We start from the raw sequence: 26,289 nt of genomic DNA on the forward strand, positions 1-26,289 counted from the left end.
ACAGTGACAGACAGTGACAGACGGTGACAGACGGGCGACAGATGGTGACAGACGGGCAACAGACGGGGACAGACGGGCGACAGATGGTGACACACGGGCGACAGACGGGGACAGACGGGGACAGATGGTGACAGACGGGGACAGATGGTGACAGACGGGGACAGATGGTGACAGACGGGCGACAGACGGGCGACAGACGGGGACAGACGGGGACAGATGGTGACAGACGGGGACAGATGGTGACAGACGGGCGACAGACGGGCGACAGACGGGGACAGACGGGCGACAGACGGGGACAGACGGGGACAGACGGTGACAGACGGTGACAGGCGGGGACAGACGGGGACAGACGGGCGACAGACGGGCACAGATGGGCGACATCACATTACCCCGCGGGTCACAAAGGACAAAACCTCCCGATCACCTCTGTTCTCCTCTGTCAGATCTCTGCTGACGTTTGTGAATGGAAATTCTGCAATAAATCTGCTCACAGCTGAGGGTTTGTTACAGTGACATCGAGTCCTCACAATCCTCCGCTCTCCGCACTGATACATTGTAACAAAACATCTGCAGACAGATAGATTCCTGCTGCCTCCACCGATACAAGTGTAACAAACCCTCTGCTGTGAGGAAGGCTCCCGTCCACTGACGTCAGCAGAGATCCTGAAATCAGGGCCCCTGATGTGCGACCCCCAACACACGGGGCCCCTGTACTCACGCAGGATCCGCTCCATCCCCTCACAGCGCCGCACCTCGTTCACAAACCGCCGCTGGAAGTTATTCACACTGACATTCAGCTGCAACAGGAAAGGGTTAATCAGGAGATCTGCAGATTATTACACCACTGGCCTCTCTGCAGAACATCGCTCCTCCACCTCCTGATAGATACACAGTGATATATCCTGCAGATTATTACACCACTGACCTCTGCAGAGCATCGCTCCTCCACCTCCTGATAGATACACAGTGATATATCCTGCAGATTATTACACCACTGGCCTCTCTGCAGAACATCGCTCCTCCACCTCCTGATAGATACACAGTGATATATGCTGCAGATTATTACACCACTGACTTCTCTGCAGAGCATTGCTCCTCCACCTCCTGATAGATACACAGTGATATATCCTGCAGATTATTACACCACTGACCTCTCTGCAGAACATCGCTCCTCCACCTCCTGACAGATAGTGATATATCCTGCAGATTATTACACCACTGACCTCCCTGCAGAGCATCGCTCCTCCACCTCCTGACAGATAGTGATATATCCTGCAGATTATTACACCACTGGCCTCTGCAGAGCATCGCTCCTCCACCTCCTGACAGATAGTGATATATCCTGCAGATTATTACACCACTGGCCTCTCTGCAGAGCATCGCTCCTCCACCTCCTGATAGATACATAATGATCTATCCTGCAGATTATTACACCACTGACCTCCCTGCAGAGCATCGCTCCTCCACCTCCTGATAGATACATAATGATCTATCCTGCAGATTATTACACCACTGACCTCTCTGCAGAGCATCGCTCCTCCACCTCCTGACAGATAGTGATATATCCTGCAGATTATTCCACCACTGACCCCTGCAGAGCATCGCTCCTCCACCTCCTGACAGATACATAGTGATATATCCTGCAGATTATTACACCACTGGCCTCTCTGCAGAGCATCGCTCCTCCACCTCCTGACAGATACACAGTAATATATCATGCAGATTATTACACCACTGACCTCTGCAGAGCATCGCTCCTCCACCTCCTGACAGATACATAGTGATATATCCTGCAGATTATTACACCACTGACCTCTCTGCAGAGCATCGCTCCTCCACCTCCTGACAGATAGTGATATATCCTGCAGATTATTACACCACTGACCTCCCTGCAGAGCATCGCTCCTCCACCTCCTGACAGATACACAGTGATATATCCTGCAGATTATTACACCACTGACCTCTCTGCAGAGCATCGCTCCTCCACCTCCTGACAGATAGTGATATATCCTGCAGATTATTACACCACTGACCTCTCTGCAGAGCATCGCTCCTCCACCTCCTGACAGATACATAGTGATATATCCTGCAGATTATTACACCACTGACCTCTCTGCAGAGCATCGCTCCTCCACCTCCTGACAGATACATAGTGATATATCCTGCAGATCATTACACAACTGACCTCCCTGCAGAGCATCGCTCCTCCACCTCCTGACAGATACATAGTGATATATCCTGCAGATCATTACACAACTGACCTCCCTGCAGAGCATCGCTCCTCCACCTCCTGACAGATACATAGTGATATATCCTGCAGATTATTGCACCACTGACCTCTCTGCAGAGCATCGCTCCTCCACCTCCTGACAGATAGTGATATATCCTGCAGATTATTACACCACTGACCTCTCTGCAGAGCATCGCTCCTCCACCTCCTGACAGATACATAGTGATATATCCTGCAGATTATTACACCACTGACCTCTCTGCAGAGCATCGCTCCTCCACCTCCTGACAGATACATAGTGATATATCCTGCAGATCATTACACAACTGACCTCCCTGCAGAGCATCGCTCCTCCACCTCCTGACAGATACATAGTGATATATCCTGCAGATCATTACACAACTGACCTCCCTGCAGAGCATCGCTCCTCCACCTCCTGACAGATACATAGTGATATATCCTGCAGATTATTGCACCACTGACCTCTCTGCAGAGCATCGCTCCTCCACCTCCTGACAGATACACAGTGATATATGCTGCAGATTATTACACCACTGACCTCTGCAGAGCATCGCTCCTCTACCTCCTGACAGATACATAGTGATATATCCTGCAGATTATTACACCGCTGACCTCTCTGCAGAGCATCGCTCCTCCACCTCCTGACAGATACATAGTGATATATCCTGCAGATTATTACACCACTGACCTACCTGCAGAGCATCGCTCCTCCACCTCCTGACAGATACATAGTGATATATCCTGCAGATTATTACACCACTGACCTCTCTGCAGAGCATCGCTCCTCCACCTCCTGACAGATACATAGTGATATATCCTGCAGATTATTACACCACTGACCTACCTGCAGAGCATCGCTCCTCCACCTCCTGACAGATACATAGTGATCTATCCTGCAGATTACTACACCGCTGACCTCTCTGCAGAGCATCGCTCCTCCACCTCCTGACAGATACATAGTGATATATCCTGCAGATTATTACACCGCTGACCTCTCTGCAGAACATCGCTCCTCCACCTCCTGACAGATACATAGTGATATATCCTGCAGATTATTACACCACTGACCTCTCTGCAGAACATCGCTCCTCCACCTCCTGACAGGTACATAGTGATCTATCCTGCAGATTATTACACCACTGACCTCCCTGCAGAGCATCGCTCCTCCACCTCCTGACAGATACATAGTGATATATCCTGCAGATTATTACACCGCTGACCTCTCTGCAGAGCATCGCTCCTCCACCTCCTGACAGATACATAGTGATATATCCTGCAGATTATTACACCGCTGACCTCTCTGCAGAACATCGCTCCTCCACCTCCTGACAGATACACAGTGATATATCCTGCAGATTATTACACCACTGACCTCTCTGCAGAACATCGCTCCTCCTCCTCCTGACAGATACATAGTGATATATCCTGCAGATTATTACACCACTGACCTCTCTGCAGAGCATCGCTCCTCCACCTCCTGACAGGTACATAGTGATCTATCCTGCAGATTATTACACCGCTGACCTCTGCAGAGCATCGCTCCTCCTGACAGATACACAGTGATATATCCTGCAGATTATTACACCACTGGCCTCTCTGCAGAGCATCGCTCCTCCTCCTCCTGACAGATACACAGTGATATATCCTGCAGATTATTACACCACTGACCTACCTGCAGAGCATCGCTCCTCCACCTCCTAACAGATACATAGTGATATATCCTGCAGATTATTACACCACTGACCCCTGCAGAGCATCGCTCCTCCTCCTGACAGATACATAGTGATATATCCTGCAGATTATTACACCGCTGACCTCTCTGCAGAGCATCGCTCCTCCACCTCCTGACAGATACATAGTGATATATCCTGCAGATTATTACACCACTGACCCCTGCAGAGCATTGCTCTGTCCTCTCTCCATACAATGACATTCTGCAGACCATTGCACCCCCTTTGGTTCTTACGTCTCTGAACTGGACCAGTCCGAGCTCTCCCAGCTCCGCGATGCAGCAGTATCCGGCCTCCACCTGCAGGATCAGCTGTGTCAGGCACATCTCCTCACTCCGGAATAAGGATCCCATCCTGCCACCAGATGATGGTGGTGATCTTCCTAGATCTCGCTGCTGAGCAGAGAATATTGCAGTGTTTAAAAGGTGGTCTGAAGGAAAGGGCCGGTGGCCAACCGGGCGGTGTAAGTGCACGTTCACACTGCGGCCACTAACAGACACAACGCAAGATACACAGAAGGAGCGGATCCCAGGATACACAGAAGGAGCAGATCCCAGGATACACAGAAGAAGCGGATCCCAGGACACACAGAAGGAGCGGATCCCAGGATACACAGAAGGAGCGGATCCCAGGACACACACAAGGAAGCGCCAGACCGGCGCGAAACGGCCGTCGTTCTGCTCCCACATTCTTTTGTTTATACACCCCCGTGCCGTGAAGATTTTTAACTAATAAAGGAACCTGCACAGAAGATCGGTGAGTGCTGCCGTTTTCTTTTTCATACACACAAGGAATGGATCCCAGGATACACACAAGGAGCAGATCCCAGGAGATACAAAAGGAGCAGATCCTAGGAGACACCCCAGGGTCCTGGTCATCACAGTGACATTTCTTTCCTCACGGGGAGAGTGATGTTACGCTTGGAAGCAAGGAAGGATAGCTTTCACAAACATGCAACATGTTCACACTCCAGGCCACAAGGGGAGCTTTTGATCCTATTCCTATTTGACTCGGGAAAGAGGGGAGAGTTCCTGTCAGAGAGACAGAGGGGAAAGAAGCAGAGGGGCCGTGCAGCCACGAGAAAGTGCTGCAGCTCCTGGACAGAGATAACACCGAAAGTAGAACAGATTGCAGCGAAGGAGAGCGAAGCACAGGAGAGTGACATCAGGAGAGAACGGCTGCAAACGAGCGATCCCCCTCTGAAGTGCAGATAACCGGTAGCCGGAACACAGAGGTTGTAAGGGACTCTAAGGCTTACAGCAGAGACCAGCAGGACAGCTGAACTCCAAGTTACCTGTCCGCCCTAACACCCAGGAAGCACAATACACATAGAGCCAGAGTCATGATAGAGACCCTGTAAAACGGTTCAAGTCACCGGTCACACGGGTTTGTGTCCTATCCTATATGGGGGACAGAGAAGAACTGTGAGGACCTTATCAGAACCATAGGCAGTAAGGGACTACAACACCACCGCGCTAGAGGAAGGCTTTTAACTCCACCTGGTAAAGGGGACTCTGAATTTGCTTCCAAGCCGGCCGGACCCTGCCTGTCCTGTGATCTGGACTGTGGACGCTGAAGCCTTCAGTAAAGGTAAAGAGACTGCAAACCTGTGTCCTCGTTATTCACTGCGCCTCTCATCATCCACCATCCACCATCTACACTCTGGGAAGCCCTGGGGACACACTTCACCTGTGGGAAGGTATACCATCTAGCTGCCATAACATCACCCCAGCGGACCCCTGAGCAGCGTTGGTCACCCTGACCGAACACCACAGGTGGCGTCACGAACAAACTTGATTCAATTTCCCCTTTTACATGGGCGCCCAGGACCACGGACCGGGTCGCCACCGTGACATCCCCCTGTGAACACCGGACCCGGTACCCCATGGCCCTGGCGGGGACTCAGACACACAAGGAGTGGATCCCGAGATACACACAAGGAGCGGATCCCGAGATACACACAAGGAGCAGATCCCAGGAAACACAATGAGCGGATCCTGGGATACACACAAGGAGCAGATCCCAGGAAACACAATGAGCGGATCCTGGGATACACACAAGGAGCAGATCCTGGGATACACACAAGGAACGGATCCCGGGATACACACAAGGAGCGGATCCCGGGAAACACAAGAAGCGGATCCCGGGATACACACAAGGAGCAGATCCCGGGATAAACACAAGGAGCAGATCCTGGGATACACACAAGGAGCGGATCCCGGGATACACACAAGGAGCGGATCCCGGGATACACACAAGGAGCGGATCCCAGGGGATGGCTCTAGTCTTGGGCCAGGACCGTCCGTGTTGGCACCTTGTCGTGGTTGGATTCATTCTATGCAGTGTGAAGCCGGCGCCTGTTACTGATCTCACTATTACTACTGACTGACTGCAGGGGATCCCCTACTTGTGTGTATCCTGGGATCCGCTCCTTGTGTGTATCCTGGGATCCCCTACTTGTTTGTATCTCGGGATCCGCTCCTTGTGTGTGTCCCAGGATCCGCTCTTTACATGTGACTGTGCGGTGTGACTGTGCGGTGTGATTGCGCGGTCAGGTTGCGGTCACAGGATTTACAGCAGAGACTCTCCAATCCAAACTTGTGGTTTTTGGAAAGTTCCTACTTCTAAAACGCAGCAAACACCCCTCAGTGTGAACACGTTGTAATTGTAATGTGCAGGTAAGTAGAATCCGCGAATCTCAGGGAGACCCTCTATGGGGGAGCCGGACTCACCTGCTGTCAGCTGCTCTCCTGTCACCTGCGCTCTGGTGGCTGTGGACGCTCTGGGTGGACGCTGTGTGGACGCTCTGGGTGGACGCTGTGCGGACGCTCTGGGTGGACGCGGCGCCTCCTCCGGGTGGGATCTGCACCCAGCAGCACCAGACCGGCTCCCGTCCTGCAGAGCTGAGTGGGTCGTGTTGTGGCAGCACAGGTAGCGTTGTAGGTAATAACATTGCAGGTATGCGGAGCTGCCCCCGGCTGTCAGTCATCCCTGCCGTCACTTAACCCCTCAGATCCCGAAGGAGAGAAGACAAAAAGCCAGAATAAATATTCATATAACAATTATGCACATTAACCCTTCGCTGACCGTGCGGCTCCGCACTTGTTCCTTTATTGCTATTTGTGATTTTACTTTTCCCATAAAATACTGAAGTTTCTTCTATTGGCTGAAGTTGGGTCCTGTGTTCCCAAGGACTACCACTCCCAGCATTGTGCGGCTGCCTGGTGTTATCCCCTCCCTGGGGCCGTGCGTGCAGCAGAGGGGGTCACCTTCAGCGGGCTGGTGTTTAGGAAACACTGAACTGGTGAGTGGTGGCCCCGGGCCCTGCAGCCGGCTCCGTGCTCCCAGACAACCTTCACCAGCGCTTTTCTGGAGTGAACGCGCCTCTATTAGCGACTCTTGATTTTGCGCCTTTTCTCTGCTTTTCGTTTTAGTGTCGGCGCAGAGACGAGGATTTTACTTGTCTGATGTTTTTGGCTTAGGCCGCTTTCACACATCAGTTTTTTGCCATCAGTCACAATCCATCAAATGAAAAAAACGGATCCGTCGCAGATTGTGAAAAATTGATGCAACAGATCCGTTTTTTGGGGCGGATCCGACTAGCTGATCTGGCTAAAAAAAATCGGAGCATGCTCAGTGAAAAAAAAAAACGGAATCTGTCTCCAGATTCCGTCATTTGACAGATCCGGCGCCATAGGCTTCCATTGTAGCAAACACCGGACGGCAACGGACGCAAAACACGTTACTTTGTCCATTTTCTCCGGCCACCGGGTAAACAATTTTTGACGGATCAGGCGAAAAACGTATGAAACGTGAGGTCATCCGTCTCAACCCTGCACTAATACACGTCTATGAGAAAAAAACGGATCCGGCGGCAACTTTTTCCGTATCCGTGTTTTTCAAAATTCGCCGGATTGTGATTGACGGCAAAAAACTGATGTGTGAAAGGGGCCGAATTCATGGTATAAAACTTGTGGAAATGTGTCCGGATTCTGGCGCCGCTCTGCTCCGATTCCTGGTGGAAAACACAAACCGAACCTGGACAGAATTTGTGCCACTTTTTACTCTAAAATGGTAGAAAAAAGCCCCCCAAAAACCCAAATAACCAAAAATAAGCAAAAAACAAAAACAAAAAACAACTAAAAGATAAGCATCTTTGCGCCAATTCCTCTAGTTTGTGCGCCGATTCCTATGAGTTAGGCTGCCATCACACTAGCAGTATTTGGTCAGTATTTTACATCAGTATTTGTAGCCAAAACCAGGAGTGGGTGATAAATACAGAAGTGGTGCAGATGTTTCTATTATACTTTTCCTCTAATTGTTCCACTGCTGGTTTTGGCTACAAATACTGATGTAAAATACTGACCAAATACTGATAGTGTGACGGCAGCCTTAGACCCAGAATCCGACCTGTTTGTGGGTGTACGCCTCCGCAGAGGAGCCGGGGAGGCCAGGGGGTCAGACCAGGCTCACTGGCCTCCTCTCCAGGCCGGGGACGACTGATGTGGCCACTCCTGACCCAATACTTCTCACAGCTGAGGGTTTGTTACAGTTGATTCCAGTTTGTACAATGCAGACACCAGAATGATAGATTGTTGCAGTTGATACATTGTATCAGAAGGGAGATTTGTGCTGCTGGGGAGTTTCCATTCACTGACTGGAAGCAGAGATGTTACAGGAGGTGAAAGCTGCAGAACTGTCTGCCCTCTCCTCTGTAGGGAGCGCAGGTGAGCTGGGGGCGGGGCCAGGACTGACAGGTGAGCTGGGGGCGGGGTCAGGACTGACAGGTGAGCTGGGGGCGGAGCCAGGACTGACAGGTGAGCTGGGGGCGGACCCAGGACGCACCGGTGTCCCCTCCAGCTGCGCAGTCACATCGTCAGTGCAGGGATCAGTATGAAGATCACCGTCGTCCTCCTCCTCCTCCAGCTCTGCTACATCCAGGAGTCCTGGGCAGGTGAGATGATTACTGATATCTGGTAATCCCTGTAATCTGTGGCACAAAACCAACAGGAACTAAATAATCCAGATCCAAGGTCTGCTGTACGACTGGCGAGTATACACTACCTTTAATATCAAGGTGATATTGTAATCTGACATAATGCAGACCCCTAATCTGATACTTTATACCAATGTAATCTGATCTATTCTGCTCCTATAATCTGGGGTACAGCACCCCTGTAATCTGATCTATTCTGCTCCTATAATATGGGCTATCGCTCCCCTGTAATCTGATCTATTCTGCTCCTATAATCTGGGGTACCGCACCCCTGTAATCTGATCTATTCTGCTCCTATAATCTGGGGTATCGCTCCCCTGTAATCTGATCTATTCTGCTCCTATAATCTGGGGTATCGCTCCCCTGTAATCTGATCTATTCTGCTCCTATAATCTGGGGTATCGCTCCCCTGTAATCTGATCTATTCTGCTCCTATAAACTGGGGTACCGCACCCCGGTAATCTGATCTATTCTGCTCCTGTAATCTGGAATATCGCACCCCTGTAATCTGATTCATTCTGCTCCTATAATCTGGGGTATCGCTCCCCTGTAATCTGATCTCTTCTACTCCTATAATCTGGGGTACCCCACCCCTGTAATCTGATCTATTTTTCTCCTATAATCTGGAATATCGCATCCCATAATCTGATCTATTTTGCTCCTATAATCTGGGGTACCGCACCCCTGTAATCAGATCTATTCTACCCCTATAATCTGGAATATCGCACTCCTGTAATCTGATCTATTTTGCTCCTATAATCTGGGGTATCGCACCCCTGTAATCTGATCTATTCTGCTCCTATAATCTGGAATTTCGCACCCCTGTAATCTGATGTATTCTGCTCCTATAATCTGGAATTTTGCACCCCTGTAATCTGATCTATTCTGCTCCTATAATCTGGAATTTCGCACCCCTATAATCTGATGTATTCTGCTCCTGTAATCTGGGGTATCGCTCCCCTGCAATCTGATTAATTCTGCTACTATAATCTGGGGTATCACACCCCTGTAATCTGATCTATTCTGCTATAATATGGGGTATCGCACCCCTGTAATCTGATCTATTCTGCTCCTATAATCTGGAATTTCGCACCCCTGTAATCTGATCTATTCTGCTCCTGTAATCTGGAATATCGCACCCCTGTAATCTGATGTATTCTGCTCCTATAATCTGGAATATTGCACCCCATAATCTGATCTATAGATTGTAAGCTTGCGAGCAGGACCCTCACTCCTCCTGGTATCTATTTTGATCTGTGTTTATTGTTACGCTGTAATGTCTATTGTCTGTACAAATCCCCTCTATAATTTGTAAAGCGCTGCGGAATATGTTGGCGCTGTATAAATAAAATTATTATTAATTATTATCTATTCTACTCCTATAATCTGGTGTATCATAGCCCTGTAATCTGATCTGTTCTGCTCCTATAATCTGGAATATCGCACCCCTGTAATCTGCTCCATTCTGCTCTTATAATCTGGCATAAAACACCTCTGTAATCTTGTGTATTCTATTCCTCTGCAATGTTTCTCTTTTTAGTATTGTATAAAATGGCCATCTTACTGTATAGAGCACTGTGGGCACATTATACTGTATGAAGCACTGTGGGCACATTATACTGTATGGAGCACTGTAGGCACATTATACTGTATGGAGCACTGCGGGCGCATTATACAGTAAGGAGCACTATGGGGCCATTGTACTGTATGGAGCACTGTGGGGGCATTATATTCTATGGAGCACTGGGGGGATATTATGCTGTATGGAGCACTGTGGGGCCATTGTACTGTATGGAGCACTGTGGGCGCATTATATTCTATGGAGCACTGGGGGGATATTATGCTGTATGGAGCACTGGGGGGATATTATGCTGTATGGAGCACTGTGGGCGCATTATACTGTATGGAGCACTGTGGGCGCATTATACTGTATGGAGCACTGCGGGCGCATTATACAGTAATGAGCACTATGGGGCCATTGTACTGTGTGGAGCACTGTGGGCGCATTATATTCTATGGAGCACTGGGGGGATATTATGCTGTATGGAGCACTGTGGGCGCATTATACTGTATGGAGCACTGTGGGCGCATTATACTGTATGGAGCACTGTAGGCACATTATACTGTATGGAGCACTGTAGGCACATTATACTGTATGGAGCACTGCGGGCGCATTATACAGTAAGGAGCACTATGGGGCCATTGTACTGTATGGAGCACTGTGGGGGCATTATATTCTATGGAGCACTGGGGGGATATTATACTGTATGGAGCACTGTGGGGCCATTGTACTGTATGGAGCACTGTGGGCGCATTATATTCTATGGAGCACTGGGGGGATATTATGCTGTATGGAGCACTGGGGGGATATTATGCTGTATGGAGCACTGTGGGCGCATTATACTGTATGGAGCACTGCGGGCGCATTATACAGTAAGGAGCACTATGGGGCCATTGTACTGTATGGAGCACTGTGGGCGCATTATATTCTATGGAGCACTGGGGGGATATTATGCTGTATGGAGCACTGTGGGCGCATTATACTGTATGGAGCACTGTGGGCGCATTATACTGTATGGAGCACTGCGGGCGCATTATACAGTAAGGAGCACTATGGGGCCATTGTACTGTATGGAGCACTGTGGGCGCATTATATTCTATGGAGCACTGGGGGGATATTATGCTGTATGGAGCACTGTGGGCGCATTATACTGTATGGAGCACTGTGGGTGCATTATACTGTATGGAGCACTGCAGGCACATTATACTGTATGGAGCACTGTAGGCACATTATACTGTATGGAGCACTGTGGGCACATTATACTGTATAGAGCACTGTGGGCACATTATACTGTATAGAGCACTGTGGGCACATTATACTGTATGGAGCACTGTAGGCACATTATACTGTATGGAGCACTGTGGGTGCATTATACTGTATGGAGCACTGTGGTACCATTATACTGTATGGAGCACTGCGGGCGCATTATACAGTAAGGAGCACTATGGAGCCATTGTACTGTATGGAGCACTGTGGGCGCATTATATTCTATGGAGCACTGGGGGATATTATGCTGTATGGAGCACTGTGGGCGCATTATACTGTATGGAGCACTGTGGGCGCATTATACTGTATGGAGCACTGTGGGCGCATTATACTATATGGCGCACTGTGGCGCCATTATACTGTATGGAGCACTGTGGCGCCATTATACTGTATGGAGCACTGTGGGGCCATTGTACTGTATGGAGCACTGTGGGCGCATTATATTCTATGGAGCACTGGGGGATATTATGCTGTATGGAGCACTGTGGGCGCATTATACTGTATGGAGCACTGTGGGCGCATTATACTGTATGGAGCACTGTGGGCGCATTATACTATATGGCGCACTGTGGCGCCATTATACTGTATGGAGCACTGTGGCGCCATTATACTGTATGGAGCAGTGTGGGGCCATTGTACTGTATGGAGCACTGTGGGTGCATTATATTCTATGGAGCACTGTGGGGCCATTATACTGTATGTAGCGCTGTGGGGCCATTGTACTGTATGGAGCACTGTGGACGCATTATATTCAATGGAGCACTGTGGGGCCATAATAGTGTATGAAACACTGTGGGGCCATTATACTGTATGGAGCACTGTGGGTGCATTATATTCTATGGAGCACTGTGGGGCCATTATACTGTATGTAGCGCTGTGGGGCCATTGTACTGTATGGAGCACTGTGGACGCATTATATTCAATGGAGCACTGTGGGGCCATAATAGTGTATGAAACACTGTGGGGCCATTATACTGTATGAAGCACTGTGGGGGCATTATACTGTATGGAGCACTGTGGGGCCATTATACTGTATGGAGCACTGTGGGGCCATTATACTGTATGGAGCACTGTGGGGGCATTATACTGTATGGAGCACTGTGGGGCCATTATACTGTATGGAGCACTGTGGGGCCATTATACTGTATGGAGCACTGTGGGGCCATTATACTGTATGAAGCACTGTGGGGGCATTATACTGTATGGAGCACTGTGGGGCCATTATACTGTATGGAGCACTGTGGGGCCATTATACTGTATGGAGCACTGTGGGCACATTATATTGTATGGAGCTCTGTGGGGCCGTTATATTGTATGGAGCACTGTGGACACATTATACTGTATGGAGCACTATGGGGCCATTATACTGTATGGAGCACTGTGGGGCCATAATACTATATGGAGCACTGTGGGCACATTATACTGTATGGAGCACTGTGGGCACATTATACTGTATGGAGCACTGAGGCACCATTATACTGTATGGAGCACTGTGGGGCCATTATACTGTATGGAGCACTGTGGGGCCATTATACTGTATGGAGGACTGCGGGGCCATTATACTGTATGTAGCACTGTGGGGCCATTGTACTGTATGGAGCACTGTGGGGCCATTATACTGTATGGAGGACTGTGGGCGCATTATACTGTATGGAGGACTATGTGGTGATTACAGTTGGAGAATCACACTGTGATGGGGTCACCATTCTTTGTCGGGAGGGACTGGGGGTTACAGTAGGGTCATCATACTGTGACTGAAGGAATTCCCAGTGGGGGTGTAATACTGTGTTTGGGGGCTCTTTTATTTGCAATTAAAATGTATTTATGGGAAAACTGTTTTAAAATGCCCCTGTCAGCAGGATTGTGCACAGTATACATGTGATTATGCTGCGGCGCAGGGGTCTGTACATATATTTATTATGTAAATTAGGGGCGAGTCAGTGAGGGATCAGTGACCTGTCAGCAGTCTGCATTATGAATCCCTAATCAGAGCACCACATAAAGCCCCTCCCACAGCCCCGCCCTGGAGCACAAGTATATAATTAACTCAAAACTGAAAATAAAGATTGCACAAGAACCACAAGACGGATTTCATCGCCAGGTATTAGTGTAATCAGCATAACGGCACTGACCTGACACTGCCTGTAGTCACTGAGCACAGTCCTGCTGACAGGGGCGCTTTTAAGTTTGTTTCCATATGAAAAATGTCATCATTATATTTGATATGTGAAAACTTCCTCAATTTTAAACATTTTTTTTTTAGAAATATGAAGGTTTGTCGTCACTTTGTCCAAACTTTCAATTTTGACCATGTGTGTATTAACATCTCTGCTCTAATCTGAAAGCGTACCCCGTAATCTTACACACTCCCCACTAATCCTCTATAAGGGACCCCCTTACTCTGCCGTATCCACCCAGGATGGCTCCGATACAATGTGTCCAGCAATATTCACCTGTGGGTAACAGTCTCTTCTCTTCTTGTTTCAGCCTCAAATGATACAGTGGAAAGTTTGCTGCAGTGTCCAGGTGAGCGGCTCCATAATCACTCATAGAAATATTTCAAATCCGGCTGCAGAACATCTTTACGCCACACAGGAATAGAAAAGTGATAGATCCTTTCTCAGATCAAATCCAAAGAACCCGATGATGTGCAGAACTCACCTATAGTCACCACCAATAAAGCAGTATACAGGGAGCTCCCCCTAGTGGTGACTGCAGACAGAATTTTATCTTGTACTAGCTGAAGAGCCCGGCGTTGCCTGGGCATAGTAAATATCTGTGGTTAGTTATAGCACCTCACCTCTCATTTTCCCCCTCACTCCTCTCATTCCCCCCTAACACTTGTCATTTCGACCTCACATCTGTCATTTTCCGATCACTACACTATTTTCCCTCACTCCTCTCATTTTGCACTCACACCTTTTCATTTTCACCTCACACCTCTCATTTTCACCTCAGTATATACATGTTTGTCATCTCCCTTATATATAGTATACACCTGTATGTCATCTCCTGTATATAGTATATACCTGCTGTGTGTCATCTCCTGTATATAGTATATACCTGTATGTCATCTCCTTCTATATATAGTATATACCTGTATGTCATCTCCTCCTGTATATAGTATATACCTGTGTGTCATCTCCCCTGTATATAGTATATATCTGTGTGTCATCTCCTCCTGTATATAGTATATACCTGTATGTCATCTTCTATATATAGCATATACCTGTATGTCATCTCCTCCTGTATATAGTATATACCTGTAGGTAATCTGCTCCTGTATATAGTATATACCTGTATGTCATCTCCTCCTGTATATAGTATGTACCTGTATGTCATCTCCTCCTCTATATAGTATATACCTGTGTGTCATCTCCCCTGTATATAGTATATACCTGTATGTCATCTCCTCCTGTATATAGTATATACCTGTGTGTCATCTCCTCCTCTATATAGTATATACCTGTGTGTCATCTCCTCCTATATATAGTATATACCTGTGTGTCATCTCTCCTGTATATAGTATATATCTGTGTGTCATCTCCCCTGTATATAGTATATACCTGTGTGATCTCCTGTATTAGACCTCGTTAACACGTTATTTGCTCAGTATTTTTACCTCAGTATTTGTAAGATAAATTGGCAGCCTGATAAATCCCCAGCCAACAGGAAGCCCTCCCCCTGGCAGTATATATTAGCTCACACATACACATAATAGACAGGTCATGTGACTGACAGCTGCCGTATTTCCTATATGGTACATTTGTTGCTCTTGTAGTTTGTCTGCTTATTAATCAGATTTTTATTTTTGAAGGCTAATACCAGACTTGTGTGTGTTTTAGGGCGAGTTTCGTTTGTCAAGTTGTGTGTGTTGAGTTGTGTGTGGGGACATGCATGTAGCGACTTTTGTGAGATGAGTTTTTTGTGGCAACATGCGTGTAGCAACTTTTTGTGTGTCGAGTTGCATGTGACAGATTAGTGTAGCAAGTTGTGTGCAGCAAGTTTTGCGCATGGCGAGTTTTATGTCTGGTGCCTTTTGAGTATGTGCAAGTTTTGTGTGAGCCTAGTTTTGCATGTGTTGCAAATTTTGTGCATGTGGCAATTTTTCTGCGTGTGCAAGTTTTGCGTGTGGCGAGATTTCCATGAGGTGAGTTTTGCACTTGTGGCGAGTTTTACGTGAGCCTAGTTTTTGCATGTGGCGAGTTTTGCGCGTGGCGAGTTTTGAGCGGCGACTTTTGTGTTTCGACTTTTATGTGGCGAGGTTGGTGTATGTGTGGTGAAATGTGTGCTGAGGGTGGTATATGTGTTCAAGCACGTGGTAGTGTGTGGCGCATTTTGTGTGTGTGTTCATATCCCCATGTGTGGTGAGTATCTCATGTCGGGGCCCCACCTTAGTAACTGTAGGGTATATACTCTTTGGCGCCATCGCTCTCACTCTTTAAGTCCCCCTTGTTCACATCTGGCAGCTGTCAATTTGCCTCCAACACTTTTCCTTTCACTTTTTCCCCATTATGTAGATAGGGCAAAATTGTTTGGTGAATTGGAAAGCACGGGGTTAAAATTTCACCTCACAACATAGCCTATGACGCTCTCAGGGTCCAGACGTGTGACTGTGCAAAATTTTGTGGCTGTAGCTGCGACGCCTCCAACACTTTTCCTTTCACTTTTTTTCCCCATTATGTAGATAGGGGCAAAATTGTTTGGTGAATTTGGAAAGCGCGGAGTTAAAATTTCACCTCACAACGTAGCCTATGATGCTCTCAGGGTTCAGACGTGTGACTGTGCAAAATTTTGTTGCTGTAGCTTCGACGCTTCCAACACTTTTCCTTTCACTTTTTTTCCCCATTATGTAGATAGGGGCAAAATTGTTTGGTGAATTGGAACACGCGGGGTAAAAATTTCTCCTCACAATATAGCCTATGACGCTCTCGGGGTCCAGACGTGTGACTGTGCAAAATTTTGTGGCTGTAGCTGCAACGGTGCAGATGCCAATCCCGGACATACACACACACACACATTCAGCTTTATATAGTAGATCTCTGTATACAGGCAGCTCCCCCTAGTGGTGGCTGCAGACAGGATCTTATCATGTATCTCTGTATACAGGCAGCTCCCCCTAGTGGTGGCTGCAGACAGGATCTTATCATGTATCTCTGTATACAGGCAGCTCCCCCTAGTGGTGGCTGCAGACAGGATCTTATCATGTATCTCTGTATACAGGGAGCTCCCCCTAGTGGTGGCTGCAGACAGGATCTTATCATGTATCTCTGTATACAGGCAGCTCCCCCTAGTGGTGGCTGCAGACAGGATCTTATCATGTATCTCTGTCTACAGGGAGCTCCCCCTAGTGGTGGCTGCAGACAGGATCTTATCATGTATCTCTGTCTACAGGGAGCTCCCCCTAGTGGTGGCTGCAGACAGAATCTTATCATGTATCTCTGTATACAGGGAGCTCCCCCTAGTGGTGGCTGCAGACAGGATATTATCATGTATCTCTGTATACAGGGAGCTCCCCCTAGTGGTGGCTGCAGACAGGATCTTATCATGTATCTCTGTATACAGGGAGCTCCCCCTAGTGGTGGCTGCAGACAGAATCTTATCATGTATCTCTGTATACAGGGAGCTCCCCCTAGTGGTGGCTGCAGACAGGTTCTTATCATGTATCTCTGTATACAGGGAGCTCCCCCTAGTGGTGGCTGCAGACAGAATTTTATCTTGTATCTCTGTATACAGGGAGCTCCCCCTAGTGGTGACTGCAGACAGGATCTTATCATGTATCTCTGTATACAGGGAGCTCCCTCTAGTGGTGGCTGCAGATAGAATCTTATCATGTATCTCTGTATACAGGGAGCTCCCCCTAGTGGTGGCTGCAGACAGGATCTTATCATGTATCTCTGTATACAGGGAGCTCCCCCTAGTGGTGGCTGCAGACAGGATCTTATCATATATCTCTGTATACAGGGAGCTTCCCCTAGTGGTGGCTGCAGACAGGATCTTATCATGTATCTCTGTATACAGGGAGCTCCCCCTAGTGGTGGCTGCAGACAGGATCTTATCATGTATCTCTGTATACAGGGAGCTCCCCCTAGTGGCGACTGCAGACAGGATCTTATCATGTATCTCTGTATACAGGGAGCTCCCCCTAGTGGTGGCTGCAGACAGGATATTATCATGTATGTCTGTATACATGGTGCTCTCTCTATTGGTGGCTGCAGACAGGATCTTATCATGTATCTCTGTATACAGGGAGCTCCCCCTAGTGGTGACTGCAGACAGGATATTATCATGTATGTCTGTATACATGGTGCTCTCTCTATTGGTGGCTGCAGACAGAATCTTATCATGTATCTCTGTATACAGGGAGCTCCCCCTAGTGGTGGCTGCAGACAGGATCTTATCATGTATCTCTGTATACAGGGAGCTCCCCCTAGTGGTGACTGCAGACAGGATATTATCATGTATGTCTGTAAACATGGTGCTCTCTCTATTGGCGGCTGCAGACAGGATCTTATCATGTATCTCTGTATACAGGGAGCTCCCCCTAGTGGTGACTGCAGACAGGATCTTATCATGTATCTCTGTATACAGGGAGCTCCCCCTAGTGGTGGCTGCAGACAGGATCTTATGTATCTCTGTATACAGGGAGATCCCCCTAGTGGTGGCTGCAGACAGGATCTTATGTATCTCTGTATACAGGGAGCTCCCCCTAGTGGTGACTGCAGACAGGATCTTATCATGTATCTCTGTATACAGGGAGCTCCTCCTAGTGGTGGCTGCAGACAGGATCTTATCATGTATCTCTGTATACAGGGAGCTCCCCCTAGTGGTGGCTGCAGACAGGATCTTATGTATCTCTGTATACAGTGAGCTCCCCCTAGTGGTGGCTGCAGACAGGATCTTATGTATCTCTGTATACAGGGAGCTCCCCCTAGTGGTGACTGCAGACAGGATCTTATCACGTATCTCTGTATACAGGGAGCTCCCCCTAGTGGTGGCTGCAGACAGGATATTATCATGTATGTCTGTATACATGGTGCTCTCTCTATTGGTGGCTGCAGACAGGATCTTATGCATCTCTGTATACAGTGGGTATGTATGTAAAGTATTCATATCCCTTTGAATTTTTCACTCTGTTTCATTGCAGCCATTTGATAAATTCAAAAAAGTTTTTTTTTTTAAATTGCACTCTGGAAGAGGTTTTCATCCAGGATATTTCTGTACTTGGCCACATTCATGTTTCCTTCAATGACAACCAGTCGTTCTGTCCCTGCAGCTGAAAAACACCCCATAGCATGATGCTGCCTCCACCATGTTTCACTGTGGGGATTGAATTGGGCAGGTGATGAGCAGTGCCTGGTTTTCTCCACACAGAACGCTTAGAACTATCACCAAAAAGGTCTATTTTCATCTCATCAGACCATAGAATCTTATTTCTCATAGTCTGGGAGTCCTTCATGTGTTTTTAGCAAACTCTATGCGGCTTTCATATGTCTTGCACTGAGGAGAGGCTTCCGTCGGGCCACTCTGCCATAAAGGCCTGACTGGTGGAGGTGATAGGTGACTTTGTGGAACTTTATCCCATCTCCCTAGTGCATCTCTGGAGCTCAGCCACAGTGATCTTGGGGTTCTTCTTTACCTCTCACCAAGGCTCTTCTCCCATGATTGCTCAGTTTGGCTGGACGGCCAGGTCTAGGAAGACTTCTAGAGGTCCCAAACTTCTTCCATCTAAGGATTATGGAGGCCACTGTGCTCTTAGGAACCTTGAGTCCTGCAGAAGTTCTGTTGTAACCTTGGCCAGATCTGTGCCGTGCCACAATTCTGTCTCTGAGCTCCTTGGCCAGTTCCTTTGACCTCATGATTCTCATTTGGTCTGACATGCACTGTGAGCTGTGAGGTCTTATATAGACAGGTGGGCGCCGCTCCAAATCAAGTCCTATCAGTCTAATTACACACAGCTGGACTCCAATGAAGGAGGAGAACCATCTCAGGGAGGATCACAAGGAAATGGACAGCATGGGACTTACATATGAGAGTCTGAGCAAAGGGTCTGAAGACTTATGACCATGTAATATTTCAGTTTTTCTTTTTTAATAAATTTACAAAAATTTCTACATTTCTGTTTTTCTCAGCCAAGATGGGGGCAGAGTGAACATTAATGAGAAAAAAATGAACTTTTTAGAATTTACCAAGTGGCTGCAATGAAACAAAGAGTGAAAAATGTGAAGGGGTCTGAATACTTTCCGCACCCACTGTATATATCACGTTTGTATTTGCAGGGACATATTCCTTGTTATGATGGTTATATCATCCTGTTATACAGGCAGTATATTATAAGTGGCTGTTATAACCTGCCATGAGGTGGATCTGACATGTATTTTACCCTCCTCACAGCGGACAGTACGTTCTGTGACGTGGCGAGCCGCTGCTGCATGCCCGGGATGGATAGCTATGGCTGGATCGCGGCTGCCGTGGGCTGGAGTCTGTGGGTTTTCACCATCATCCTCATGTGCATTGGTAAAGTCATGGACCTGAGGCCGAACGAGCCCAAATACGAATACGTCCAGGGATGAGACGAGACCTCCACACGGACAAAAGGTTCTGCTGGTATCATGTGGGAGAAAATAACTGAAATGGATCAATCAAAATCCATCTTTCTAACCTCCTCTGGAAAAATGAAAGTAGAACTGTGGTTGCTATGAGCAACGGTTTTCCCAGATGCGGCCTAATATTTATTACCTCAGCATCAGCCATAGCGGATATCGAGCTACAGTGAGAAAGGCGGCCATATTGTGAGGTGAAATAGGAGGCACAACGGCCCCCAAACCTCAGAGCTGTAAGGTTGCCGCCATCTTGTATGTAACAAGGAAATAAAATCTTCCATCATTTACTTCTGGAATTCCTTTATTGATATCATGCACCAGTGACACAACCACCAAATACCGGCCACGAGCCCCGGTTACTGGACCCCCCGTTACTGGACCCCCACACTACGTGCACACAGTGAAGAAAAAAAAAGACTAACGTTACAAAAATGAACATAAAAAAAATCCCCCCCTAAAAAGCCCTGAGGTCACAGCAAATGTCCCCCCCAGACTGGTCCCGCCAGCCCCCCCGACAAAACAATAACAATACAAAGATGTCTATACACGGCCACGTTCACGGGGCCCGCGACTCCACACAGATACGCCAGGGGCCCCGCGCACACAAAGGGCCACAGATTAACCCCATCACGGTCCGGGAGACCTGCACACTGGATCGTGACGAGGGCGACAACATGAAACGGTGCGGACGATAGAAGAACAACGTCTGGGAAATAGTCACCGTCCGGTTTATGCTTTGTTCAGTTTTGCAAAAAGTTTTCTGATTTTCCATTAAATTTCCAGTAAGTTTTTTTTTTATTTGCTGATTGGTGTTCTCCTCCTGGCGACGGTGCAGACGAGGTCAGACGCCGGACGTCGCTGCGAGGAGGCGGTATATATTGCTGCGCGGAAATAGCACCTTATATTAACCCCTCAATGCTGGACGGGTCATCAACATGGGGGAAGCAACCAGGAACAGGCGAGATCATGTGACTGTCGAACCAGTGCCCCAACGTGGGCCCCAGCACCCCCTACAGGCCACACGGAGGCCCTGCACCCCACAGATACCACTGTAACCCACCTGGAGCCACTAAGTATTCAGCCTCCATCCTCTCCTATCTTGTTACTCGGCCTCAGTCCTCTCCTCTCGTTACTCAGCCTCCGTCCTCTCCTCTCGTTACTCAGCCTCCGTCCTCTCCTTTGTTACTGAACCCTCGTCCTCCCCTCTCTTGTTACTCGGTCTCCGTTCTCTCCTCTCTTGTTATTCGGCCTCAGTCCTTTCTTCTCATTACTTGGCCTCAGTCTTCTCCTCTTGTTACTTGACCCCTGTCTTCTCCTCTCATTACTCAGCCTCTGTCCTCTCCTCTCTTGTTACTTGGTCTCCGTGCTTTCCTCTCATTACTCAACCCCAGTCCTCTCCTCTCTTGTTATTTGGCCTCAGTCCTCTCCTCTCTTGTTACTCAGCCTCAGTCCTCTCCTCTGTTACTCGGCCTCAGTCCTCTCCTGTTACTCGGCCTCAGTCCTCTCCTATCGTTACTCGGCCTCCATGCTTCCCTCTCGTTACTCGACCCCCATGCTTCCCTCTCGTTACTCGACCCCCGTCCTCTCCTCTCGTTACTCAGCCGCAGTCCTCTCTTGTTACTCGACCCCCGTCCTCTTCCCTCTCATACTCGACCCCCGTCCTCTCCTCTTGTTAGTCGGCCTCCGTGCTTCCCTCTCGTTACTCGGCCTCAGTCCCCTCCCATTTTAGTCCTAAGCCTGTTCTTTTGTTTCCCAGTCCTATAGTCTCCTCTCCGAATTGTTCAGTCCACTCGTTTATCACTGCTGTCTCGTTGTCCTTTTTTCTACGCTCCTATCCCCTCATTACTCAGCACACATTCTCTTCTCTCGTTAATTGGTCCCGTACCCCTCTCTTGCTGCTTGGCCCCCATCCCCTCATTATCCGACTCTGGTCTTTTCCATCCTCTCTTCTTGGGACTGTCCTATTTTCTCCTCTTGTTGCTCAGCCTCCATTGTCTCGGTCCTTGTCCTGTTCTCTCCTCGTCTTTCTTGACCCCGGTCTCTTCCCATCCTCTCTGCTGGTCCTGTTCTCTCCTCTCGTTGCTCAGCCCCAGTCCTCTCATCTGGTTGTTGAACACATTCCCTCCTCTCATTTTTCGGCCTTCACTCCATCCACTCCTCTGATTGGTCCCTGTCCCATCTTGGCCTTTCCCATTCTATCATTTCTCAGCCCCAGTCCCATCCTTTCATTGCTACGCCCGTTGAAGCCCCCCATCCTCATGTTGCTCGACCTGTACCTACTTTTCTCTCTCTCATGTCCGCCTCACTATCTCATCCTCTCTTCTTGGCCTGTCCCGCTCTCTCCTCTTATTGTTCGACTCCCATTCCCACAGCCCTTGTCCGGTTTATCGTCCACAGTCCCTTTTCTTTTCTACACCCGTCAAAGCCTCTCCTCTTGATGCTCGGCCCATGTCCCAGCTTCTCCCCTCATTGCTTGACCACACTCCTATTCTCATGTTGCTCAACCTGTGCCCTCCTTTCTTTTCTCAGCCTTTGTTTCTCCCACTCCTATCATTGCTTAGCCTCCTTCCCGTCCCCATGAAACTCGACCACCCGCGTCCCATCACCTTCTCTCCTCTTGTTGCTGGGCCTCTGTCCTCTCGATCCTTGTTCCGTCCCATCCCATTCTCTCTTCTTCGTCTGTCCCAGTCTCTCCTTGTTGCTATGCCTCCATCCTCTCTTCTCCTTGCTAGGCCCTGTCTCATCCCATCCTCTCTACTTGGCCTGTTCCGTTCCTTCCTCTCACTGCCAAGATCCCATCCAATTCTACGTTTTCGGCCTATCCCATTCTCTCCTCTTGTTTGTCGCCCCATGTCCCATCCCGTCGTTGCTAGGTCCCCATTGAATTATCTCAATGTTGGGACCCCGTCGAATAGACTCCTGATGATGCTCGGCATCCATCCCAGCCTCTCCCCTCATTGCTTGGCCTCCCTCCCATCCTCAATTTGCTCGTCTGTCCCTTCTTTTCTTGGTCTTCATTTTGCCACGTCTATAATTGCTTAGGCCACATTCTGTCCATTTCTCTTGTTGCTTGGCCCCGTCGCCTCCTCTTTTCTGCCAGTCCTGTTGTCTCTTTTGCTTGCTAGACCATTGTCCCCTCATCTTGTTGCTTGGACCCGGTCCCATTCCCTCTTCTCATCCTGTCCCTTTCTCCTCTCATCTCGTTAATTGGACCCCGTCCTGTTCTCTCCTCATCTCGTTGCTTGGACCCCGTCCTGTTCTCTCCTCATCTCGTTGCTTGGACCCCGTCCTGTTCTCTCCTCATCACATTGCTTGGACCCCGTCCTGTTCTCCCCTCATCTCGTTGCTCGGTCCCTGTCCCCTCATCTCACTGCTTGGACCCCATTCCATTCTCTCTTCTTAGCCTGTCCCTTTCTCCTCTCATCTCGTTGCTTGGACCCCGTCCTGTTCTCCCCTCATCTCGTTGCTCGGTCCCTGTCCCCTCATCTCACTGCTTGGACCCCATTCCATTCTCTCTTCTTAGCCTGTCCCTTTCTCCTCTCAACTCGTTGCTTGGACCCCGTCCTGTTCTCCCCTCATCTCGTTGCTCAGTCCCTGTCCCCTCATCTCACTGCTTGGACCCCATTCCATTCTCTCTTCTTAGCCTGTCCATTTCTCCTCTCATCTCGTTGCTTGGACCCCGTCCTGTTCTCCCCTCATCTCGTTGCTCGGTCCCTGTCCCCTCATCTCACTGCTTGGACCCCATTCCATTCTCTCTTCTTAGCCTGTCCCTTTCTCCTCTCCTCTCATCTTGTTGCTTGGACCCCGTCCTATTCTCCCCTCATCTCGTTGCTCAGTCCCTGTCCCCTCATCTCACTGTTTGGACCCCATTCCATTCTCTCTTCTTAGCCTGTCCCTTTCTCCTCTCATCTCGTTGCTTGGACCCCGTCCTGTTCTCCCCTCATCTCGTTGCTCAGTTCCTGTCCCCTCATCTCACTGCTTGGACCCCATTCCATTCTCTCTTCTCATCCTGTCCCGTTCTCCTCTCATCTCGTTGCTTGGACCCCGTCCTGTTCTCTCCTCATCTCGTTGCTTGGACCCCGTCCTGTTCTCTCCTCATCTCGTTGCTTGGACCCCGTCCTGTTCTCATCTCGTTGCTTGGACCCAGTCCTGTTCTCCCCTCATCTCGTTGCTCGGTCCCTGTCCCCTCATCTCACTGCTTGGACCCCATTCCATTCTCTCTTCTTAGCCTGTCCCTTTCTCCTCTCAACTCGTTGCTTGGACCCCGTCCTGTTCTCCCCTCATCTCGTTGCTCAGTCCCTGTCCCCTCATCTCACTGCTTGGACCCCATTCCATTCTCTCTTCTTAGCCTGTCCATTTCTCCTCTCATCTCGTTGCTTGGACCCCGTCCTGTTCTCCCCTCATCTCGTTGCTCGGTCCCTGTCCCCTCATCTCACTGCTTGGACCCCATTCCATTCTCTCTTCTTAGCCTGTCCCTTTCTTCTCTCATCTTGTTGCTTGGACCCCGTCCTATTCTCCCCTCATCTCGTTGCTCAGTCCCTGTCCCCTCATCTCACTGTTTGGACCCCATTCCATTCTCTCTTCTTAGCCTGTCCCTTTCTCCTCTCATCTCGTTGCTTGGACCCCGTCCTGTTCTCCCCTCATCTCGTTGCTCAGTTCCTGTCCCCTCATCTCACTGCTTGGACCCCATTCCATTCTCTCTTCTCATCCTGTCCCGTTCTCCTCTCATCTCGTTGCTTGGACCCCGTCCTGTTCTCTCCTCATCTCGTTGCTTGGACCCCGTCCTGTTCTCTCATCTCGTTGCTTGGACCCCGTCCTGTTCTCATCTCGTTGCTTGGACCCAGTCCTGTTCTCCCCTCATCTCGTTGCTCGGTCCCTGTCCCCTCATCTCACTGCTTGGACCCCATTCCATTCTCTCTTCTTAGCCTGTCCCTTTCTCCTCTCATCTCGTTGCTTGGACCCGGTCCCATTCCTTCTTCTCGGCCTGTCCCTTTCTCCCCTCATCTTGTTGCTTGGACCCCGTCCTGTTCTCCCCTAATTTCGTTGCTCAGTCCCCGTCCCATTCTCTTTTCTCAGCCTGTCCTGTTCTCCTCTCATCTCGTTGCTTAGAACTATCCCTTTCTCCTCATCTTGCTGCTTGAACCCCATCCCATTCCCTCTTCTCGGCCTGTCCCTTTCTCCTCTCATCTGGTTGCTTGGACCCCGTCGCGTTCGCTCACTTCAGAGCATGGCCCCCACCCCTTCCTTTTGTAGCTCGGCCGCCGTCGTCTCTTCTCATTTCTTGGCCCGTCTTGTTCTTTCTTCTTTCAACCTTGTCCTGTTTACAGATGAAACATTCCAGTCACAACCACAAACACGGCCCTCCTGGACCGGCACAATCTGACCTGTTCCACCCATGAAACCCTGATGGATCCCTAACCCTCGCCCTCATCACCTGCCTCTGTTTCTAATGACCCTTCACAATCTCCGATGAAGACTCTCATGCTGCTGCTGACTGCTCACATACACTGATGCCCGATGATGCGCTGCTCTCATTTCTCACTATTTCGGACACTCCTCGCTCCCCTCCACTATGGCTTCCATAGGAAGTGGACACTTAGCCGGTGGTGTGCAGCCCCTATCAGCTGTGGTAGGTGGGGGCGACCACCTGTTTCTGAGAGAGGCGCAGCAGTTCTTCCCGGATGGCCTTGATGAGCGAGGCGGAAGAGTGTCCAGGGTGGACGTCCTCAGCTGAGCTGGAGGGGTAACAGATGGAAGGGGGCAGATGAGAGCCCGGCTGGCGATTGGGGCCCCTGTTCACGGAGAACATCTGAGGGCCACTGTAGTCTTGGGCTCCATGTGTGTGACCCTGTAACATAAATAATTCCCGAATTAAAGAGACA

General features: G+C 49.1%; 3 protein-coding genes across 7 annotated transcripts in view; 1 reads left to right on the forward strand and 2 right to left on the reverse strand.

Moving 5' to 3' along the window:
- The window catches only part of ATP6V0A4 (ATPase H+ transporting V0 subunit a4), a 43,114-nt gene extending 36,125 nt beyond the window's left edge, over window positions 1-6,989 (reverse strand). Inside the window, exons 1-3 of one of the 2 annotated variants that reach the window (XM_069762836.1) lie at window positions 6,714-6,989; window positions 4,218-4,376; window positions 719-797 (exon numbers count right to left, since the gene is read on the reverse strand). In XM_069762836.1, coding sequence (XP_069618937.1) covers window positions 719-797; window positions 4,218-4,334 — 196 coding nt within the window. In that variant the 5' untranslated portion in view covers window positions 4,335-4,376; window positions 6,714-6,989. The remainder of the gene's footprint in view (window positions 1-718; window positions 798-4,217; window positions 4,377-6,713) is intronic. The other variant, XM_069762837.1, reaches the window with a different exon arrangement.
- A 1,825-nt stretch (window positions 6,990-8,814) lies between these two features.
- TMEM213 (transmembrane protein 213) lies at window positions 8,815-20,694 on the forward strand. The gene is made up of 3 exons (XM_069762843.1): window positions 8,815-8,935; window positions 14,292-14,330; window positions 20,199-20,694. Exons 1-3 carry the CDS (start codon window positions 8,875-8,877, stop codon window positions 20,375-20,377), a joined length of 279 nt encoding a protein of 92 aa, XP_069618944.1. The 5' UTR covers window positions 8,815-8,874; the 3' UTR covers window positions 20,378-20,694.
- Window positions 20,691-26,289, reverse strand: part of KIAA1549 (KIAA1549 ortholog) — an 88,553-nt gene continuing 82,954 nt past the window's right edge. For all 4 annotated transcript variants that reach the window (XM_069762842.1, XM_069762840.1, XM_069762841.1 and 1 more), the window contains exon 20: window positions 20,691-26,255. In XM_069762842.1, coding sequence (XP_069618943.1) covers window positions 26,028-26,255 — 228 coding nt within the window. In that variant the 3' untranslated portion in view covers window positions 20,691-26,027. The remainder of the gene's footprint in view (window positions 26,256-26,289) is intronic.

This window comes from Ranitomeya imitator, chromosome 4 (assembly GCF_032444005.1).
Source record: "Ranitomeya imitator isolate aRanImi1 chromosome 4, aRanImi1.pri, whole genome shotgun sequence".
Lineage (NCBI taxonomy): Eukaryota > Metazoa > Chordata > Amphibia > Anura > Dendrobatidae > Ranitomeya > Ranitomeya imitator.